A 16,737-nucleotide genomic window follows, 5' to 3' on the forward strand; every position below is an offset into this window, starting at 1 on the left:
TCCCAGCACTTGGGAGGCTGAGGCAGGAGGATGGAGAGCCAAGGCCAGTCTCAATCTGGCTTACATAGCGAGACATCACTGAGGAAGGAAGGAAGGCGGAGAGGAAGGAAGGAGAAAAAAAGAAGTGAAACCATTTGTCTTATTTTCAATTCTAGAAATAAATCATTTTGTGACTAGTGTGACTAACGAAACAAAAAACTTGTACGAGTCAAAATAAACACTTTCTCTTCATAAGGCAGTTCAGCTCAGAACTTTATCGCAGTAGAGGAACTAACACAGTAGTTAGTTGTACTAATGGAATGAGGGATACCTCATTATCACTTTTATTTGCACTTCCCTAGTGACTGGTGATGTTGAGTTTCTTCTCACGTGTTCGGTGTCACCATTTTTCATTTTGATGGGGACTGCACTGAATCTGAAGATTGCTTTGAGAAGCACTGACATCTTTACAATACTAATACTTCCAGTCCACGAACACGGCATGTCTTTCATTTCTGCCTTAATTTCTTTCAGAGATATTTTATAGTTTTTATTGCACAAGCCTTTCACTTCCTTAGTTAATTCTGAAGTGTGTTTTCCTTTTTACATTATAAATGGAATTATTTTAATTTCCTTTTTGGATTGTTCATTGTTAAGTGTAGAGAAATATACCTGATTTTTGTGTGCTTTGTACGCTGCAACTTTCCTAAATTGATTATTAGTTCTAACAGATTTTCATGTCTGTTTGATCATTAGGATCTTCCACACACGGTATCATCTCATCTGCAAACAGAGATCATTTTACTTCTTCCTTTACAGTTTGGACACCTATTACTTTTTCTAGCCTAATTGCTCTGGCTAGAACTTCCACTGCTATGTTGAAGTTTTACCTTGCTCATACCTTAAGAGGAAACACTACTGAGCAGGATGTTTGCTGTGGTCTTTTCACATATGGCCTTTACTACGCTGAAGTAGTTTCCTTATATTTTAGTTTGTTGAATATATTATGAAAGTGTTGAATTTTATCAAATGCTTTCTCTGCATCAACTAAGATGATCATGTAGGTTCCCCCACTTCATTCTGTTAATGTGGTTGAACCATTCTTACATTCTAGGGCAAATCCCACTTTGTCATGAGGTATAATCCTTCATGTATGCTGTTGAATTCAGTTTTGCTAATATTTTACTGAGTTTTTCTATGAATATTTACAAGCAGTAATTGTCTGTAGTTTTCTTGTAGGGTATTTGTCTAGCCCTGGGATCAGACTAAGGCTGGCTTCCTTGAACAAAGTACAAAGTTTTTCCTTCTCTTCAATTTTATGGAAAAGTTTGAAAAGGACTAACATTAGTTCTTCCTTAAATGTTCAGTAAGGTTCTCCAGGAAAGCTAACAGGCCCAGGGCCTTTATTTATTGGGAGGTTCTTGACCACTGAGTTAATCTTCTTACCTAGTTGGTCTATTTAGATTTTCTAACTCTTAATGGTTTAGTCTTGAAATGTTTTGAGTTTCAAAGAATTTTCCCACTTCATCTAAGTCATCCAGTTTCTTGGCACACAGTTTTTCACAGTACTCTCTTAGAGTCCTTTTTATCTATAGATCAGTAATAAAGTCCCCAGGTTCATGTATGATTTTACTAATTTCAGTCTTCTCAAGTATGTCAATTTTGTCGATCTTTTCAGTGAATCAAATTTTGGTTTAATTCATTTTCTCTGTTTTCATATTCTCTATTTGGCTTATTTCTGCTTTAATCTTTCTTATTTCCTTCCTTTTGCCAGCTTTGGGTTCTTCTTTTTCTAATTGCCTGTGTTGTGAAGGTAGGCTGTTGCTCTTTCTTGGTTTTAATGGAAGCATTTGTAGTTATAGAGTTCTCCCTTAGAGCTGACCATAGTGGTACACACCTGTAATTCCAACACTTGGGAGGCAGAAGCAAGAGACTCATGAATTCAAGGCCAGCCATGGGTACACAGCAAGACCTTAAATCCAGAAAAACTTCCCACTTAGAACTGCTTTTATGGGTTCCTTAAATTTGAGTACATTGAATCTGTTTTAATTCATCTCCAATTATTTTTTCCTTGTAATTTCTTCTTTGACCCACTAATCAAGTGTGTTAGCTTCACAAATTTGAGTTTTCCTTCTGTCATTGATTGCTAATTTCACACCTTTGTGACTCAAGAAGAGACTTTGTATGATACCTGTCTTTTAAAATCCATTGTTACTTAGTTGTGACCTAAGAACTATTCTGGAAACATCCTATGTGTACTTAAGAATGGGTACTCTGGGAACTAGGCACCAGTAGCTCACACCTGTAATTCCAATTACTTGGGAGGTTGAGATCGGGACTATCTCAGTTGCAGCCCAGCCTGGGAAAACAGTTCTTGAGACCCCCATCTCCAAAATAACCAGACCAAAATGGACTGCAGGTGTGACTCTAGCAGTAGAGCACCTGCTTTGCGAATGCAAAGCTCTGAGTTTAAACCCCAGACCCCAGTCCCACCAAAAGGAAAAAAGAAAAAGAATGTATATTCTGTTGTGAATGGGTATTCTGGGTCTATTACTAGTTGTTTTATTGTGTTGCTTAAGCCCTCTATTTTTACCTATGTTCTGTTGGGTTATTCTATCCATTATCAAGAGTGGGACACTGAAGTCTTCAATTATTATTGTAGAATTGTCTCTCTCTTCAGTTCTTTCTGTCAGTTTTTGTTTCTTGTATTTTGATGGTCTGTCATTAGATGTATACATTTCATAATTGTTGACATTCTTGTTATATTGAAGACTTTCATTAATATATCCTGACCTTCTTTGTGTCATAAAACCTTTTTTCACTTAAGCTCTATTTTGTCTGACAGTACACAGCCATCCCTCTGTCTTTTGGTTACTACTTCCATGGGAAATCTTTTCTTATCCTTTCACTTCCAGTCTGTTTGAGTTGGAGTCTAAAGCAAGCCCTTGTGGAGAACTTATAATTGGATTGGATCATGTTTTTTAATCAACTGTGCCAAGCTGTCTTTTGATTGGATGGTTTAATCCATTTATATAAAGTACAATAAGGAGGGAATGACTTGTCATTTTGCTATTTGTTCTCTATATGCCCTAGAGAATTTCTGTACCTTAGTCCCTATACTACTGCCTTCTTTTGTGCCTACTTTATCTTTTCTAGTGAAGTGTCAAAATTCTTTCTCATTTCCTTTTGGGTATATCCTATAGCTATTTTCTATGTGGTTATCATAGGAATTACATTAAGCATCCCAAAGTTCTAGCATTGTCACCTGAATTTTACCACCTTAACTTAAACATCATAAAAAGCTCCATTAATGGCTCAGTTCCCACCCCTCTCTATTGTCTGTGTCACCAAATTATGTCTCTATACATTATAGGCCCCAGACATAAACAGTGTATAAAGGTATAATAGTTCTTCGAAATGACTTGGCTGCTTAAATTGTATAGGAAACAAAATGTGAAGATACAAACTAAAGTCACAATAACATGACACTTTAGACTAGCAATGTTTTAAATGTACTAATCTCTTAAATCATGCAGAAAATAGAAAGATCATTAAAAAGCATTGTTACAGTACCACCAGTGTGTATGACTGACCCTGTATTTATCTGCATGGAGCTCTTCAGCTCTTCCATAGCTTCAAGTTTCTGTCTTGTGTCTCTCATTCTCTCCACAGGGCTCCTTTAGCATTCCTTGTAGGGCAGGTCCAGTAGTTTCATTTTGATTATATTTTTCTATTAGTACTTTGAATACTTCAGCCCACTGCGTTCTGGCCTCCAGTTTCTGATGAGCATTCTGCTGGTAATCTCAGTGAAGATCCCTTACACGTGGCCAATTGCTTCCCTCCTGCTGCTTTCAAGATTCTCTTTCCTGGGGCTGATGTCTGGCTCAAAGTGTAGAGCACCTGCCTAGAAAGTGCCATGCCCCTAAGTTCAAACCCCAATACTGAAAAAAAAAAAAAAACCCAAATAAGATTCTCTCTCCTTCTTTGGTTTTCAAATGTTTGATTACAACTGGGTGCGGTGGCTCATGCCTGCAATCACAACTACTCAGGAGGTAGAGATTGGGAGGACTGAGGTTTGAGGAAAAGAGTTAACAAGACCCTTTTTCAACAAGCAATCTGGGTGTGGTGGCACATGCCAGTCATCCCAGCTACACAAGAGGCATAGTAGGTATAAAGCCAGCATAGGCAAAAGTGCAAGACTCTATCTGAAAAACTGAACCACAAAGGGCTGGGGATGTGGTTCAAGTGGTAGAGCACTTGTCTGGTAAGTGCAGGTCTCTGAGTTCAAACCCTAGTACCACAAAAAATATTTGATTACAATGTATTTCTGTATGGTCTCCTTGACTAAGTTCATCTTACTTGAAAGCTCCTTCAGCTTCTCTGTGTTTACACGTTTACAGACATCACTGTTCATAGTCTCTGCCCCCTTCACATGTATGTGCTGGTTGGCTTGACACGGTCCCACTGGTCCTTGAGCTGTGCTCACTTTTCCTCAACATTTTCCTTCCATCCCTCACACTTGATCATCATCCTTGTCCTATCTTCAAGTCCACTGACTCTGAAACCTGCTGAAACCTCCCTCCAGTGAGTTGGTCATTTCAGTTACTGTTCTACCCAGCCACTGGCTTAATATTTTGAAGATCATTCCTGTGAAACACAAATTATTTGCTAAGAAGCAAAAATATAAAGACCATTTGTTTTGAAATTTTGCATGTAGTTACATTTATGATGAGATGCACAACCTGCTGTGCTAACAAGGCATCTCGGAGTTACCCTTAAAAAGAATTCTCTGTTACTGAAAATGAACCTCATCCTGGAGAATGAACATCACACAGTGCTGAGTCACCACATCCAATTAAATGGAAAATGCCCTAATCCTTGAAGGCCCAAAATTGTGTAAAAATGATCTCGGACAGAAGAGGGCACCTGACCCTATTCTTTCTGTACACAGCAAATATTATGCACACAATTGTCTGACAGTGTCCACTGTCAACAAGACAGAGACACCAGAAGCTCTATGCCTTCCTCCAGAACATTCTGGATGGCCTGAAGACTGGCTCTGTGGCAGGACCTGAGCAACATTGGAGGTAAGCTATTCCTCTGCCATGTATGACCCCTCCAATGGAATCGCTGCTGAAACAAATCAGCCATGTTCAGTCTTAAGTAAGTACAACTCACCATGGATAGAAAACAATCTGGAGGTCACGGGCAAGATAGCAGACTAGAAGCTTTTCCCACCTGGCTCCAGGAATGAGCAACTCAAGGAAACAAAGGAGAGACTATACTCAGAAGAGAGAAAGAGAGGGACATGACACCTGAAAAGCTCAGAGAACAGAAGAATGACAACAAAGTAGGAAATAGTTTGCACCTCCAGCCTTTGCTCCCCTGGGAAGGGGAGCCGCAGCCTCTACCACAGGTAAGCTAGGCAGCGTTGGGAATGGCAGACCTAGCTGCAGGACAAGCCTACACCTCTGTAAGGCTTAAACCCAGTGCAGGGACTTGGTGGGACAGTGACTCCCCTGACATCACAGCCTAGGCACTGGACAAGCCTTTTTTTTTGGTTCCCATATCTTAGAGAGCTGTGGTGAGGCACCATCTTGAAAGAGGCCCTGCTGTTTGAGACTGAGCTATTGGGGGGACTTGAAAACAAGGAATACTCACAGCTCAGTGAGTCTTGGGACCCCCAGCCACAGTGTTTGGGAGGGAGACAGCCACAGGAGGTGGTTGTGGAGAGGGAGAGGGAGAGCTGTGAGACAGCTGAGAAGGTTAATCAGCCCAGAGCTTGGAAAGTGAAGGACACAGTATTCATGGCCCTGCCCTTCCTAGCAAAAGTAGGTTCCATTGACTTGAGGATCACTTAGGAAACGAGCACTGAGCTGGTGGAATGCTCTAGCTCCAGGAGCTGCTAGCTGGCTGTGGAGTTCTGCAGCCAGACAGGGTGTGAGACTGAGATACTCTAGAGACTTATAAACAAGGAACAATCACAGCTTGGAGAGTCTTGGGACACCAGGTCACAATGTCAGGTGGCAGACAGCCATGAGAGGTGATACAGAGAGGGAGAGTCTGACGTGGACCAACTAAGAAGTTCAAGCAGCTGGGAGCTTGGGTAGCAAAGGGTACAGTGAGCAGTGGCCCATTGCCCAAGGCTCCCTGCAGAAGCAGTACCAAGGCCATGGCTGGGAGCTCTGAGCACAAGACCAGAATCACCGTATCTCTCCCCCAGTCTCCTCACTCCCACAGGTGAGAGCTGCTGGACAGGGTTTGAAAGCACTGAGACCTCCAGGCAGAGTACCTGAGTCCCTCAGTTCTCCACTGCCAGTGTAGAACTCAATGTTCTGTTTGTCTCCCCACTATCTGACACACTCAGGGCCACTGCAGGCTTGAATGTATGCTACCCCTGAGGGCACAAACTGGGGAACCTGTGCAGCAAGCAGGAACCTCCTAGTCCATCGACCACAAACTCCACGTGGTCATCAGCACTTCTAGAACATAGAGGAGGGACACTTCTAAAGTGAAGCAGCACAGAAGTGGACAGCTGACCCTGGGCTGGCCCTACCCTCAGTCCACATATAGCACCAACACATACATAGGAAATACAAGAGACTTCAGCTAGTTTTTTTCTAGATGAGTGGTGCTTAGAGCATGTGGGAAAAAGTTTGAGTACTGGACTACCCCCAAATCCAATGGTAAGAAACCATACTACCACCCTGCCACTATATAGTCCTGTCTAAATGTCAAGAACACTTGAACAGAAGAACTACAGGCAATTAAGACTTCCAACCAATAATGTGGTCTCAGAAGGGCAAATCCCAATGCAGAAACACAATAGGAAAAAAAGAAAGGCAGCATGACACCTCTGAAAGTCAACAATCCACAGAAATGGGTATCAATGATAATGAAGACAATGAAAGTCCAAAGAACTCAGAAGAGAGATTATAAGAATGATCAATGAAATTAAAGAGGACATGTATAAACACCTGAATGAATTCCAAGAGAGCACAAATAGAGACCTGAATGAAATAAGGAAGACAATGCAGGATATGAAAGACGAATTTGATAAAGGTAGAGAAATCCTGAAAAAGTCACACTGAAGTTCTGGAAATGAAAAGCTCAATAAGTCAAACAAAAAAATCAGTTGAAAGCCTCTCCAAGGGCTGCGGGAATGGCTCAGCAGTAGAGCTCTTGCTTAGCAAGCTTGAGGCCCTAAGTTTAAACCTCAGTACTGCCATGTCAGAGCCAGCAGTGGGACCTTGCCTGTGTCAGTCAGCATCTGGCCTTGTGAGAAAGCTCCAAGGAACTGGGACAAAAGTCTCGGACCAGACTGTGCCTGTGTGTGTTGGTATCTGCCCTTGTGAGAAAGCCAGATGTCCAGAAAAACAGTATTCAAGGTTCCCAGATGGCTTCGTGTCCTTCAGATGTAAATAAGGAAGTTATGTTGACCATGTGCTTCTCCTGCTTCTCTGTTCCCGTTTTAAAGGAGACATAACAAAGAGTTAATTTTAACTGTGCTTCCCTGTGCTAATGTAACCTTGACATGTAATACTTGGCGTGCTTTTTCTGACCAAATGCTCTCTGTGTAAAAGGAGTTTATAAAAAGCAATGTATACTTCATTAAAGTGGCTACTGAGCAGGACTCAGTAGTTCCCTCACCCAGGTTCCGCCAGTAAATGGCATTACACTGCCAAAAAAAAAAAAAAAAAGAAAGAAAGCATGCCTCTCCTCCAGTAAACTGCATCAAGTAGAAGAAGGAATATTGGGGCATGAAGACAGGTAAATGTGTTAGAACAGCCAGAAAAATATAAAGAAAAAATAAAGTAGAAATGGAACAAGCAAGACCTGTGGGAGGGCTGGGGACATGGCACAGTAGCAGAGTGCTTGTCTAGCATGTACAGAGCTGGTCACATCCCCAGCATCACAAAAAAAGAAAAAAAGAAAAGAAGACCCGTGGGAAATCATTAAAAGACAAAACCTACAAACCATGGGCTTAGAAGAAAAGGTACAAACTAAAAGCATTCAATAAAATAAGAGGAGAAAATTTCTTAAATCAGGACACCAAATAGACAAGACCAGAAAAGAACCTTCCCAAGACATATTATAGTTAAAACATTAAATATACTCAAGGAAAGGATATGGAAACATGCAAGAGAAGTGCCAAGTCACATATAAAAGAAAACATGTCACAATAACAGCAGATTTAGCAACAGAAACTATAAAAGTAAGCGGTGGGGTGGGGTGGGTAGAATGATGTATTTCAAGCCTTGAAAGAAAGTAACTGCTAACCTAGATTATGGTGTCCAGCAAAGCTATCCTTCATAATTGAAGGAGAAATAAAAACTTCTAGGAATTCATGACCACTGGGTCAGCATTGCAGAAGATTATTTAAAGGAATCCTGTACACAAAAGAGGAACATGATTGCAATCAGGAAAATATGGGAATGAATAAATCTCACTAGATGAGTCAATAAGTAAATGAGGTTTAGGAAAGAATCAAACATTAAAATCAGCAAAATGACAGGGATTACTGCATACCTTCCAACAACTCTGAATGCTAAGGGTCTCAATTCTTTAGTCAAAAGACACAGACCCAACCATTTGTTGATGATGTGAAATGCACCTCACAAAGACAAACAGGTTTCGAGTGAAAAGATGGAAAAAGATTTTCCAAGCAAATGGAGCCTGAAAGCTAGAAGAAGTAGCTATATTCATATCTAACAAAGCAGACTTCAAAACAAAGTTAGCCAAAAAAGACAAGATCACGTCATACTGATAAAGGGAACAACTCATCAGGAGGAGATAGCAGTTGGAACCATGTATATATCGAACACTGACATGCCCAATTTCATAAAACAAACACTACCAGACATAAAAGCACACATAAACACTCAACACAATAGTGAGATGACTTTACTACTACACTCTCACAAACAGATAGTCCATCCAAACAAAAAAATCAACAAAGAAACCAGAATTAAACCATACTATGGACCTAATGGACTTAACAGACATCTACAGAATGTTTCACCCAAGAGCTATAGAATACATATTCTTCTCAGCAGCCCATGGAACTTTCCCCAAAACAGATCACTTTTTTAGAAAATAAAGCAAGTATTAACAAATACAAGAAAATAGAAAGGATCTCCTGTATTTTATGAGACCACACTGGAATAAAAGTAGAAATCAGGAGCAAAAGAACCCACAGAAAATCCTCAGACACAGTAAGAATGAGCAACTTCAAGGAATGCTGCTTTATCAGTGGGCCATTGAAGAAATAGGGGGAATAAATGAAATTCCTAGAACAAATGAAAACACATCTTACCTCTGGGATGCAGGAAAGGCAGTGCTAAGTTTATTGCTGTAAGTGTCTACATTAAAAGTCAGAGATCTCAAACAAATAATGTAACAACGTACCCCAACCTCTGAGAAAATACAAGAACAAGCCAAACCCCAAATTAGTAGTCAGAAGGAAATAATAAAGATCAGGGTTGAAATGAGTGAGATGGAGGCTAAAAAAAAAATCAATGAGATAAAAAACTAGATTCTTTCAAAAGATATATAAGACTGATAAACCCTCAGCCAAACTAACCAAAAGAATGTGGGAGAGGGCCCAAATTAATAAAATTAGAGATGAAAAGGGAAATATTACAACAAATGACAATGATATTTAGAGGAGCATTAAGAATACATAAAAAACTTATGCTCCAATAAACTGAAAAATCAAGAAGAAATGGATAAAATTCTAAACACATAGGACCAACCTAAATTGACCCATGAGCATATCGACCACCTGAACAGACCTGTAACGAGGAATGAAACTGAAGCAATACTAAAATGTCTCTCAAGAAGGAAGAGTCTGGGACCAGAGGGATTCACTGCCAAATCCTACTAGACCTTTAAAGAAGAACTAACACCAATGTTCCTTAGTCTATTCCACTACTACAGGAAAAAATAGAGAAAACTCTGAAGATACAGGCATGGGTTATTATTTTCTAAGAGGATTCCAATTGCTCAAGAAATAAAAGTAAGAATTGACAAATGGGACTGAATCAAATTAAAAAGTTTTGGCACATCAAAAGAAACAGTTACCAAAATCAAATGATAGCCCACAGAATGGGAAAATTTTCACCATCTATCCAAAAGATAAAGGATAATAACTAAAGTATGCAAAAAAGCAAACAGCAAATGGACACAGCATCAAATTAATAAACGGGCAAACAAACTGAACAGACAGTACTCAAAAGAAGACATTCAAATGGCTAAGAAATTCATGAAACCTCCTTAGCCATAAAGAACAGGCACACTAAGATTCCATCCCAACCCAGTCAGATTGGCCATCATCAAGAAAACAAACAATAAATGCTGGAGAGATACAGGGGAAAGTACCCTCCTCCACTGTTGGAATGTAGACCAGGACAACCACTATGGAAATCAGTATGGAGGTTCCTCAAAAAACTAAAAATAGACTTACCTTATGACCCTGCCATACTAGTCTTGGGCATACACCCAAAGGAGTATAAATCAATATACAAGAGAGATGTTTATTGCAGCTCTCTACACAGTAGCCAAATTGTGGAATTACCTGACATTCCCAACAACCAATGAATGGATGAAGAAAATATATCATGGAATATTACTTAGCCATAAAGGAAAATGAAATCATGTCATTTGCAGGAAAATGGATAGAACTAGAGATGATAATGTTAAGTGATGTAAGCCAAGCTTAAAAATCGAAAGTCACATATTCTTGTTCAGTTGTGGAACCTGGACCTAAAATGATGAGATGAGAAAAGTACAGAACACTGAGGGGTGAAGAGGACTGAAGTACAGGATACACGGTAGAATGAAACCCAGGAAATACTGTTTGAAGAGGGGGAGAGAAGGGAAGGAAAATATAATGGAGGGATGAACTTGTTCTAAGTACACTGCACATGTGTGGAATTACCACAACAAAAAACCCTTGTATCATCAATGTATACTAACTCGAAAATAAGAAAATTAAAAATCTGAGTCAAAATAAATTGAATCAAGATACAACGATCCATTAGCAGAAGAATGGATTCTGAGGTTATAATTCTTGATATACAATGACTCCTTCAAATCAGTAGAAATGACTATATCCAGCTTGAAAACAGTTGACATCACAGAGTGTGTCATGTGTCACTACACGCACTACTACGTGTGGGAAGTGACCCCGATGCCATTGTGAGGTGAGGAGGCTACAGCAGCATTGGAAAGACAGTGCTTGTGGCACACCACATGGCACAGTCACTGAGACGTGTCAAGAGTATGTGTAGCAGGCTTAAAGTCTGCAATTTATCAAGTGTTCCGAGGTTTCTGTTAATACTAAGGCTGCTGCTATTACTCAGAGGTAGGACTATAGAAGATTTAAATTTTTCTTCCTTATGGTTTAATGTACTTTCTAGATTTTATTATAAGCATAGCTATTAATATTCTGAAAGAAATAATGCATAATGTGTTTTTTTTTTTTTTGTGGCACTGGGTTTTGAACTCAGGGCTTTGTTCTTGCAAGGCAGGAGCTCTACCACTTGAGCCACTCTGCCAGCCTAAAGCAGCTTGGGTTTTTTTTGTTGTTGTTTTGTGTTTTTGTTTGTTGGTGACACGGGTTTGAACTGAGGAACTCACACTTGCTAGGCAGGTACTCTACAGCTTGAACCACTCCACCAGCTAATTGGGGTAAATTTAAGAACCTTTTCACACATCTCAAAATGCAGAATTACAAAAGTCAATAGCTTTTATTAACATGATATAAAAAATTTAGTGTGATATACAGAATTCCCAGAGAGTAACTTTAAAATACTTTAATGTGCTTCTTAAAGTCTTAACTTAACAGATACCTTGTTTCACTGCCAAAGGCCTTTTTAATGCAAAAAGCTTACGACTTTTGTGTGCTACAAAACTACAACATAGAGATTGGGGTTAGGTAGTTCTGTTCCTTTCCCAGCCATTCTACTGTAAAAAAAAAAAAAAAAAAGCATTTATTACCCCACTGCTGGAACCTCTGGGTGCCACACAGTAAGTTACATGGGTTCTGTACATAATTACAACAGGATTGTTAGAATTTCAGTGCGTCAAAACATACTTCACAGCAGTTCAACATCATGGGCAAACAGGGCTGCTACTCACAGTGCTATCTGAGCCAAACAACAGCAAGATCTGAGAGTATGCCCAGGTGGCTGGACTCACTGGAGAAATGGTAACAGCTTGTTAGGCACTGATCCAGGCTAATTTCCCCAAAACCTGGTTGTTTCTCTGAAGCATGCATGGTTCATAACTTCCCCATCCTCAAACTCCCCAAAACCCAACACCTTCATAACATATTCTTTAATAGCTATATAAAAATAACCTTTTAGATTCGTGCTTGACTTTAAATTCTTAGAAGTATTTAAAGGATTTTATATTTTCTTCTTTGATTTAGGTTCAGTATAATATTAGATCACCTAGATTAGACAAGTTTGAATAAAGTAACTGAAATGGTCTGGCCAAATCTTGTAGGTAGGCACACAACTCAAAATGCGAAGGCCAGTGAGATTATAATGTGTCCGTCCCAGTGAGAACAGAGTCCCAGTGTACCTGACTTGTGCTGGAGGCACAGGCAGCACACAGGCCTTAAGGCATGACTGCCACCCACACTTCCAGATCTGCTGACTTGGAATAAAAGTAACAATTCAGTACACTTCCATGAGAAGAATTAGTATTATGACATTACAAAATCTATCACTTTAACTAAACATGAAGTTACAAACAGGAAAATGATTTTAAACTAAATGCTGGTTTATCTTTCTGAAACAGAGAATCTAACTTGACAGTCCAAAATGGCACTTACTGAGTGTTAGTGGTAACATATGCAGACAACCAGTCACACCTGTTTTAATAATGAAACTGGCAAAAAAGGAAATGCTGTGTGTGGCTGCAATGCAGCAGGTAAGCTTGGAGGGCGAGGTGACCCGCTTCCATCAATCTTGCTGGGCTCGCCTCTGCCTGTGGGACAGAAGTAGGGCAGCTGTGCTGTGGTCTCAAGTTCTCTCCAGCATAGATTCTACATATGAACCTGTCATTTCAAGTAGGAGTCAGTAACTGAGTTTTAAAAATCAGGAACTATATCTTTAGCCTAAAAAAAGTGCAAGTTCGCAGGATGGCAGGGAACAGCCACAGTGCCAATGACTCCCCACAGTGCCAGGCCAGTCCTTCCTTTCCTTCCCAGTCACCCCATCTGTTCAAATGCTGGCTTTCATGTAAATGTACTTGGAAGATACAAAATACTTCTTTAGCTAATTCAGGAAGTGTTTTCAAAAATGAGAGCCAGGAACTGTCGAGAGGGATCCATAAAGTCACAGGAAGGTGTAACCGGCTGGAGTCTGTACCCTCCTCCAGGGTAGAGACAGCAGTGCCTCCTTGCCTTGCCCTTCTCTGGCTCCCATGCTCAGCCATCTGGCTATGCTCACATATTGTAGGCCACGTAGATCGGGTCCAGCTGGTCAGCCAGGAAGCCGTCCCGCAAGTGCATGCGCTGCTTCTCGCCACGAGAGTTGATGGGGATCACACCAGGATCCACGATGACCACCACGCCCACCACCAGGTAGTGCTCCTCGAGCACCACGTTGGTCACCAGTGCCACCAGGTCCAGAGCGTCCTGTTCCAGCCCATCCAGCTCCACCACCACCACCAGCAGGTTGGTCCAAGTGAACACGGCACTGCAAGGGGACAGACGGTCACACAGGTGCACAGCACTGGGGTCAGCAGAGGTTTGGGAAAGGCACCAAAGAAAGTGAAGATGCCAGCTTACATTCATTAGCACTGCACTGCTAGTTAACACCATTAAAGGAATATCTATTAAAGTTCCTGATAAGAATCAAGAGAATTACTTGATACTGAAGACTGTAACCTGTCCCAATGTGAGCTCTCTATGAAGTGAAGGAAACATATGAGTTGTAACCATTTAAATCAAGACAATCAGATTTGAAGCAGAAGCACTTCAAGATGAAAATAGTGGAAATGTTAGGTTTTGCCTGTATGTTTGGAGGCAGTCTCTTGGTATAAAATTGATCAGGAAATGAAAAATTAAATCCCCAGTGAAGGCAATGTGGTGTGCTCTCTGTTGTGTTTCATAGGAACCTGTCCAAAAGAACCTGCAAGAAGTTCAGGTCCTTCCAGGAGGGTGGGCAGCCTGTGGTACATTCTGGGGGCACAGGGCTCATCTAGAAATGGCAATCCAGCTCTGCTAGGCACTGTGGGGATGGTGTGGGAGTCTGTCCTAATGCTATACCAGGACCTGGCTCTGCCTGACATGCAGTGCTATGCCGGAGGAAGAACTGCCCTCCACTGGGCTCTTACCACTCAGCAATGCTCCTGTGTGCTCGGATCACAGAGGTCTCGATGTCAATGGGGTGGTACCGCATGCCTCTCAGCTCGAGCGTTTCATCCAGGGATCCCACAACGTATAATGCATCATGTCGTTCTGTGAACAACGCGTGTGGACATGCATGCTCAGAAGGCCAGGCACACAATCTGCACACCTCCAGGTGCCCTCTGACACAGGGAGGCCTGGTGCCAAAATTCCTTGGTGCCCACGCCTCATGCAAATGAAGATGCTGATGAAGACGCTGGCAGCTTAGTCTCACTCTACAGTGGGTAACAAACTCACCAACATTAAACAATGTGTGAATATGTATTTTGAAATAATTTTTAATCTATGGAAACAGAATAGTACTATGGACTACCAGAATCTCTGACTTGAACTGATTGGTCTGCAGTGGCCAGTCCCTTGGACACTGGCCACAAGTGAATGGGTCAGGGTGGGAGGGCGCCACACACAGCATCACTGTGCTGGTAAAAACACAGTTGCTGGGAAGGCCACACCACCTGGGGAAGAGCCTTGCAGCCTTATGGCCAACCGCTGCCACGCCACCCTCACCATATCCTCAGCAGAGACAAAGGGTCCCAGACAGTGAGGGACAGCCATAGAGGGAAAAACAGCATCATTCAGAGAAAAGTGCTATTTGCTATTGGAGCATGTCCTTCACTACACACTTCACAACATAAATCTTAGCAAGGAGGGCACTGGCAGGTAGCTGGGGCCCCTATAGACAGAGATGTCTGGGTAAGCAAGCTGGGCAACTCCATATCCCTGTAGTGTTGAGGCAGGCCTCACCTCCACTGGCATCAGTGAGCTCGGTCCTGCGAAGGAAGCCAAGGTAGCCAGTCCTTGCCCAAATGGTCTGGGTGTCTCCAAAGCTCAGCCTGGCACTGAAGTGGTCAGCATGCAGCGCCTCCTCCCCATAGACCGTATAGTACCCAGTGGCATTGTGGGGGCTGCTCACCCAGATCTGGTAGGGTTCAGAGGACAAGAACATGGGCACACTGCAAAACACTGAGTACAATTCTGTCCTAAGACATCCACTAGCTAAGGATCATATCAAGAAAACACTGAACAAAGTGGGAGGTGGCATTATTTTCAATGTCTTTGTCTGTGAACTAAGTTACAACTGCAGTCACAGATAGTAATTATAACTTCTCTCCCCAAATAAACTGTTGTCTCCTTTGTCCTGACAGTGACCTCTGTAGGGCTCTGCCCCATGTGGGTGGTTGCAGAGGTGATTCTACATTCATTCTCTACATCTATCACGTCGACAAAACAAGAGAACTGGGGCAATCTGATGTCCACAGCAGGGACAGTTAAAGGAGTGAGGGTAACTCAAAGTAGGAAACACAGCCGCTTACTTATCCTCACACAGAACAATGTGCCCGACAAATCAGGCAGTGCCTCCCAGTGTCCACACAGTCCTGCACACGTGTGGTCACGTTCATCCGTGTGAGCTGCTCACGTGAATATTTGTGGACATTTATGCACAGACCAAAGGCTAGAGGCCTTCAACTATAGTCCTCAGGGCGTGAGAGGCTGCTACACACAGGACCCATCCAGAACCCTCCCAGTGTCCACACTCACAATGCCACATGGCAGCAAAGAGAAGGGGCAGCCGCCAGGGGCTTCTCCTTTGGGCAGCTGCCATTAGTGGTGGTTCCTCCCACCTGCCTCAAACCAACAATTTTTGGGACTGAAGACCTGGGTTCTGCTGGCCAGAAAGTGGGATGGTTGGGGCAGGCCCCTCATGCCATCCACATTTGGGACATCTTCCCATAAGTCAGGACATTTGTGCTACCTGGTGGGGCTGGGGGTGGGGAAGGCTCATGCACTTGATGTCTGATGGAGCCAGCTAAGTGGGATCTGTATAATTCTTCCTGGCAGGCCTGGGATGGCGTCCCAGCAGAGATTACCAACGGTGAGTGAGGATGGTGATTTGAAAGCACCACAACCAATCAACCTGGGCCACCATTGCCTGTGACTGAGGGACCAAACCTGTCCACTGCCTGTGAGTGTCAGCCCCTACATGCCACAAATGCACTCTGTATACTGAGTCCTGAGGACATCGAGAGTTCTGAGTCCTTGGCACAGGTCCTGTGTGGCCCTGAATCCCACAGCCCCATCTCTGGCCTCACTAAGTCTATGCTTCTGATTGGTCAGGAACCACTTTTTATGGGGCATTGTTGAGTTCTGCCAGGGCATTTGTTCCTGTGCTGCTGCCAGTTCTCTGAGCTTCTCTGTCCTCCCACTGCCTTCATAACTTGAGGCTCTCTCTGTTGGTGGGGTGATACAGGGAGGGCAGCTTGTCCAGTGACACCCTGAACCCCACATAGCAGCTGAGCCTGGGAGCCAAGTGAGTAGGGGAAAGGGTCAGTTTCTGG

General features: G+C 42.3%; 1 protein-coding gene across 4 annotated transcripts in view; it reads right to left on the reverse strand.

The window, feature by feature from the left end:
* The window catches only part of Dip2a (disco interacting protein 2 homolog A), a 119,390-nt gene that overhangs the window by 6,297 nt on the left and 96,356 nt on the right, over positions 1-16,737 (reverse strand). For all 4 annotated transcript variants that reach the window (XM_074072449.1, XM_074072446.1, XM_074072447.1 and 1 more), the window contains 3 exons: positions 15,146-15,320; positions 14,329-14,452; positions 3,573-13,688 (listed from right to left, as the gene is read on the reverse strand). In XM_074072449.1, coding sequence (XP_073928550.1) covers positions 13,436-13,688; positions 14,329-14,452; positions 15,146-15,320 — 552 coding nt within the window. In that variant the 3' untranslated portion in view covers positions 3,573-13,435. The remainder of the gene's footprint in view (positions 1-3,572; positions 13,689-14,328; positions 14,453-15,145; positions 15,321-16,737) is intronic.

Source organism: Castor canadensis, chromosome 5 (genome assembly GCF_047511655.1).
Source record: "Castor canadensis chromosome 5, mCasCan1.hap1v2, whole genome shotgun sequence".
Taxonomy (NCBI): domain Eukaryota; kingdom Metazoa; phylum Chordata; class Mammalia; order Rodentia; family Castoridae; genus Castor; species Castor canadensis.